General features: G+C 43.9%; 1 protein-coding gene across 1 annotated transcript in view; it reads left to right on the top strand.

Moving 5' to 3' along the window:
- Positions 1-151: 151 nt before the first annotated feature.
- The window catches only part of LOC124028086 (DNA polymerase delta catalytic subunit-like), a gene marked incomplete at its 3' end in the record, with an annotated part of 43,169 nt that continues 36,544 nt past the window's right edge, over positions 152-6,776 (top strand). Inside the window, 5 exon segments of the mRNA XM_046340238.1 lie at positions 152-302; positions 3,801-3,987; positions 4,324-4,437; positions 5,354-5,494; positions 5,812-5,937. Coding sequence (XP_046196194.1) covers positions 3,801-3,987; positions 4,324-4,437; positions 5,354-5,494; positions 5,812-5,937 — 568 coding nt within the window.

Genomic DNA, 6,776 nt, shown 5'->3' with positions numbered 1-6,776 from the left:
ACATATTAAAGTCTATTTTCTGTGATTAGACTTCAAATTGAGTGTCACCACAATGTAAACATATCGTTATGATAGATATCTAACACAGCTCACACAGAGTTGTCAGTCTCTGAGCCACACCAAATATGGCCGCTGCTTCCATCCCTTTTTTCAGCCACGGGTTTCCGCTCTATTGACCAATCACCACGTGCGCTGTGGAAATCCTCCGCTCTTTCCGGGGGTGGAAGTTCACGAATTAAACGCACAAGTGGCGGGAGTTGTTGTCAAGTAGGATCTGATCGAAGTCACCACATTGAACAAAGGTAGCTACAACATTTTATTGCCAAGTAGCGAGAGCTAGCTAACCATGTCACATGTGTCCGATTGACAAATACATGCGGATAATAATTAATTGGTATACCCATTTGTTTCTTTGTAACTATTTACAATTGAAACAGGGCTAGCTAGTTAGCTATTGCTAACCTGCAGGCGTGTTGTTGTTCAACGACGTTGAGAACTTCACATTGCAGCAAATAAACACCTCAACGGCGGCTTGTAACTATTAATATTGATAGTTACTTACTAATGATGCCTGCTCCTCTTCCAAATGTGACCAGTAGTTACCAGTGTCTCAACCTCATCAGCGGATAGCTAGCTATGAAGTTGGAAAGTGATATTTAGATTCGGTTTATTGTGGCTAGTTAACGTTAGCTGTTAAAGACACAGTCCTTCATTCGTGTTTCAGCCAAACGGCAGCCCTGCCACTTGGTTCCTATAGTTAGTGGTGTAAAATACTTTTAAGTAAACTACTTAAGTCGTTTTTTTTTGTTAGTTACTATTTATATTTGACAACTTTTACTCCACTACATTCCTTAAAAATTGTGATTTTTACTCCATACATTTTCCCTGACACCCAAAAGTACTCGTTACATTCAGAATGTTTAGCAAACATCCCTGGTCATCCCTACTGCCTCTGATCTGGCGGACTCAACACAAATGCTTTATTTGTAAATAATGTCGGAGTGTTGAACTGTGCACTTGGCTATCCGTAAATTAAAAACACAAAAACACCGTGTCGTCTGGTTTTATTAATATTAGACATGTTAAATGATTTTTTTTACTTTTGATACCTAAGTACATTTTATCAATTACATTTGCTTTTTCATACTTAAGTATATTTAAACAAATACTCTGACTTTTCCTCAGGTACTATTTTACTGGGTGACTCAGTTTTATTTTAGTAATTTTCTTTTAAGGTATCTTTACTTTTACTCAAGTATGAAAATGTTGTACTTTCTCCACCACTGTAGTTAGTTCACAGGAATAGCCAGGGCTGGATACATGTAGATAACTTTGTAAAAATGAGGGAGCTACTGTAGCTAGCTAGGTAATACTCAACTTCATAGATGGAGCTATGAACCTAACAAGTCCCAGTCTACAGGAGATCAGAGTGATAGCTAGTTTGACACATACTTTGAAGCTATAGCTACATTGTTTAAAAGACATTGTAACAACCTTATATTTTGGATTATGGTGGGGTAAGACCTTTCTACTAAACTCATGAGCCATTTCAAGAATCATTGGGCATTGAAATGAAGTGGCCTAAATATTGAATTCTATGAGGGTAGCTGGCTAGCAAGCTAACACAACAACCTTCACTGTCCACCTGACTGATGCCCAGGCAGCCACTGCGCTAGAAAGCTCACCATAGCTTCATCAGCGACAGTTGAAGTCGGAAGTTTACATACACTTAGGTTGGATTCATTAAAACTCGTTTTCAACCACTCCACATATTTCTTGTTAGCAAACTATAGTTTAGGCTTGTCAGTTATGGCATCTACTTTGTGCATGACACAAGTCATTTTTCCAATTGTTGTGTCATGCACAAAGTAGATCTCCTAACTGACAAGCCTACAGAAGAAATATTTGGTTGAAAACGAGTTTTAATAGTATTTCACTAATAATTCACTGTATCACAAATCCAGTGGGTCAGGAGTTTATATACACTAAGATGACTGTGCCTTTAAACAGCTTGGAAAACTCCAGAAAAATGTTGTCCTGGCTTTAGAAACTTCTGCTAATTTGCATCATTTAAGTCAATTTGAGGTTTACCTGTGGATGTATTTCAAGGCCTACCTTCAAACTCAGTGCCTCTTTGCTTGACATCATGGGGAAATCAAAACTAATCCGCCAAGACCACAGAAAAAAAATTGTAGACCTCCACAAGTCTGGTTCATCCTTGGGAGCAATTTCCAAGCACCTGAAGGTACCACGTTCACCTGTACAAACAATAGTACGCAAGTATAAACACCATGCACCATGCAGCCATCATACCGCTCAGGAAGGAGACGCGTTCTGTCTCTTAGAGATGAACGTACTTTGGTGCGAGAAGTACAAATCAATCCCAGAACAACTGCAAAGGACCTTTTGAAGATGCTGGAGGAAACCGGTACAAAAGTATCAATATCCACAGTAAAGCGAGTCCTATATTGACATAATCTGAAAGGCTGCTCAGCAAGGAAGAAGCCACTGCTCCAAAACTGCCATAAAAAAGCCAGACTACGATTTGCAACTGCCCATGGGGACAAAGATTGTACTTTTTGGAGAAATGTCCTCTGTTCTGATGAAACAAAAATATAACTGTTTGGCCATAATGACCATCGTTATGTTTGGAGGAATAAGGGGGAGGCTTGCAAGCCAACGAACACCATCCCAGCCATGATGCACGGGGGTGGCAGCATCATGTTGTGGGGGTGCTTTGCTGCAGGAGGGACTGGTGCACTTCCCAAAGTAGATGGTATCATGAGGCAGAAAATGATGTGAATATATTGAAGCAATATCTCAAGACATCAGTCAGGAAGTTAAAGTTTGGTCGTAAATGGGACTTCCAAATGGACAATGACCCCAAGCATACTCCCAAAGTTGTGGCAAAATGGCTTAAGGACAACAAAGTCAAGGTATTGGAGTGGCCATCACAAAGCCCTGACCTCAGTCGTATAGACAATTTGTGGGCAGAACTGAAAAAGTGTGTGCGAGCAAGGAGGCCTTCAAACCTGACTCAGTTACACCAGCTCTGTCAGGAGGAATGGGACAAAATTCACCCAACTTATTGTTGAAAGCTTGTGGAAGGCTACTCGAAACATTTGACCCAAGTTAAACAATTTAAAGGCAATGCTACCAAATACTAATTGTGTGTATGTAAACCTCTGACCCACTGGGAATGTGATTAAAGAAATAAAAGCTGAAAAATAATTATCTTTACTATTATTCTGACATTTAACATTCTTAAAATGAAGTGGTGATCCTAACTGACCTAAGACAGGGAATTTTTACGAGGATTATATGTCATGAATTGTGAAAAACTGAGTTTAAATGTATTTGGCTAAGGTGCATGTAAACTTCCGACTTCAACTGTATAATCAAAGTGGCCAGATGACAGTGAATTATATCAATCAGAATGAAATAGGCCTGGCTATATAATACACATGCTATTTAATTAACGAAAGTTTTTATCCAAAGTGACTTACGGTTTTGGGTCCATTTTTTTATTGATGGCTGTAGCAATAATCAAACCCACGACCTGATGGTGCCAGCGCCATGCTCTACCAGCTGAACCAGTTGTTGCCTATTTGGTTGAATAGAATACACTGGAATTACTTTAATTTTCCAGAAGGAACTTCAGTTGTTGCAAATCAGATAAGATAAATATATAGTACTAAATATATAAACAACATTCACACGTGACAGATAGAAAGTGACAGATACAAATGCTTACAAGGTGTGTAAAGTACTAATCGTTGGCCCACTGATGTCTCCTGCAGATGGATGCTAAAAGGCGGAATAGCGGTCTGCCGAGGGGCGGGGCGTCCCAGGCCAAGCGTGGTAAAACTGCCGGGGATTGGGAAGACAGCCCGTCCATCTTCGAGGAGGAACTCGCCCTGTTCGAAGAAGCCGATATGGAGGCGGAGGAGAGGGAAGGACAGGCGGGGCATGACGTCATCCCTGTTGGTGAGAGGATGAGAGGAGAGCGCATGGTGATGTGCATAGTGCAGCTTTAGTCTTACCAGGGATTCCTATTGTCTGGGATGACTGAAATGTTTAGGATTTCTGCCCTTTAACTAGCCTGAAATCCAGAACCTGTTTAAAACCATCATTCCACTCCATGTAGGCCAACTACATGTTTAGCATGACAAGGAGTGGAATAACTCAACACACTGGTACCCAGGCTACCATTTTACGCCGGTGGTGGAGAGTTTAATTCATTTTTCACCAACCTGCCTCTTTAACATCACACTGACTGACCAATCTCCTGTCTTCTGCATGTGACCCTTGACCCGGTTGCAGGTGAGCTGTTCTCTGCTGACCTCAACCCCCGATGGCGTAGGCCGCAGGCCACCCCTCTGAACCCGGACTCTGACACCCTGGTCTTCCAACAGATTGACCTCGACTACTATTTAGGTAAGTTATGTCACTGAGATGTTTAGGGGTTCTGCCGTTCGACTAGCCTGGAATCCAGAACCTGTTTAAAACCATCATTCCACTACATGTTGGCCTACATGGAGTGGAATGTTGCAATAAAGCTCAGGGATGAGGCTGGAGAAATGTAACCACTGTCGAGATCATAGATGGATATATAAAGGCAATGCCTGACAGTCCATGGGACCAACAGGTGAGTTTTAGTTGGAGCATATTTAGGCTGCCATGGACTTTTAAAGGCCATTTTTCTGTCACGTTTTAAGGCAGGAGTGCGAGTCATGACACCGACCTAAACTGTTTGTGATGGTCTGTTCAACAGGGGCTGTTGTGGCTGGCATGCCAGGTCAGTCTCAGGGAATGTTCCAATCATCCTAAACTGTTTGTGATGGTCTGTTCAACAGGGGCTGTTGTGGCTGGCATGCCAGGTCAGTCTCAGGGGAATGTTCCAATCATCCTAAACTGTTTGTGATGGTCTGTTCAACAGGGGCTGTTGTGGCTGGCATGCCAGGTCAGTCTCAGGGGAATGTTCCAATCATCCTAAACTGTTTGTGATGGTCTGTTCAACAGGGGCTGTTGTGGCTGGCATGCCAGGTCAGTCTCAGGGGAATGTTCCAATCATCCTAAACTGTTTGTGATGGTCTGTTCAACAGGGGCTGTTGTGGCTGGCATGCCAGGTCAGTCTCAGGGAATGTTCCAATCATCCTAAACTGTTTGTGATGGTCTGTTCAACAGGGGCTGTTGTGGCTGGCATGCCAGGTCAGTCTCAGGGGAATGTTCCAATCATCCTAAACTGTTTGTGATGGTCTGTTCAACAGGGGCTGTTGTGGCTGGCATGCCAGGTCAGTCTCAGGGGAATGTTCCAATCATCCTAAACTGTTTGTGATGGTCTGTTCAACAGGGGCTGTTGTGGCTGGCATGCCAGGTCAGTCTCAGGGGAATGTTCCAATCATCCGCATGTTTGGGGTAACTGACAGCGGGAACAGTGTGTGCTGCCACGTGCACGGCTTTGCCCCCTATTTCTACATCCCTGCCCCCAATGGTGAGTTTTCTCTGAAAATGAGCAATATAATGATACGCAACATTACTCTACATATCAGACCTATTAGTGTGAGCTAAGCATGGCATGAACGTGTGGGATACGTGTTTTCTAGGCATCACAGTAGTAATGTTGTGGTCACTTTAAGAAGCAGAAGACTACATTATTATTTAGGACTAAATCTGTGGGCCAAACACAAATGACATGAAAATAATGACTTTAATTTTGTCCTTCGAGTTGGTGGAATGGAGTAACAATATCAAATTCATCTACCCCTTTTTCTCTCTCACTTTTCCCCTTCCTTCCTCTCTCTGTCTCAGGGTTCACCAGTGATCACTTGAGTGAGTTCAAAAGGGAGCTTAACTCTGCTGTGCTGAAGGACATGCGCTCCAACAAGGACAACATATCGGTCACTGTGCTGGCGGTGGACATCACACGCAAAGAAAGTATGTATAGTGCCCATGTCTGGTCTAGTGGTGGCACTGCAATAGGCTAGTGGTGGCACTGCAATAGGCTAGTGGTGGCACTGCAATAGGCTAGTGGTGGCACTGCAATAGGCTAGTAGTGGCACTGCAATAGGCTAGTGATGGCACTGCAATAGGCTAGTAGTGGCACTGCAATAGGCTAGTAGTGGCACTGCAATAGGCTAGCGGTGGCACTGCAATAGGCTAGCGGTGGCACTGCAATAGGCTAGTGGTGGCACTGAAATAGGCTAGTAGTGGCACTGCAATAGGCTAGTGGTGGCACTGCAATAGGCTAGTAATGGCACTGCAATAGGCTAGTGGTGGCACTGCAATAGGCTAGTGGTGGCACTGCAATAGGCTAGTAGTGGCACTGCAATAGGCTAGTGGTGGCACTGCAATAGGCTAGTGGTGGCACTGCAATAGGCTAGTGGTGGCACTGCAATAGGCTAGTGGTGGCACTGCAATAGGCTAGTGGTGGCACTGCAATAGGCTAGTAGTGGCACTGCAATAGGCTAGTAGTGGCACTGCAATAGGCTAGTGATGGCACTGCAATAGGCTAGTGGTGGCACTACAATAGGCTAGTGGTGGCACTGCAATAGGCTAGTGGTGGCACTGCAATAGGCTAGTGGTGGCACTGCAATAGGCTAGTGGTGGCACTGCAATAGGCTAGTGGTGGCACTGCAATAGGCTAGTAGTGGCACTGCAATAGGCTAGTAGTGGCACTGCAATAGGCTAGTGGTGGCACTGCAATAGGCTAGTAGTGGCACTGCAATAGGCTAGTAGTGGCACTGCAATAGGCTAGTGGTGGCACTGCAATAGGC

The sequence above is a fragment of the Oncorhynchus gorbuscha genome, unplaced genomic scaffold (genome assembly GCF_021184085.1).
Source record: "Oncorhynchus gorbuscha isolate QuinsamMale2020 ecotype Even-year unplaced genomic scaffold, OgorEven_v1.0 Un_scaffold_3727, whole genome shotgun sequence".
Taxonomy (NCBI): domain Eukaryota; kingdom Metazoa; phylum Chordata; class Actinopteri; order Salmoniformes; family Salmonidae; genus Oncorhynchus; species Oncorhynchus gorbuscha.
Note: the sequence above shows the minus strand (reverse complement) of the source record. Positions and strands in the feature narration are given on the sequence as shown.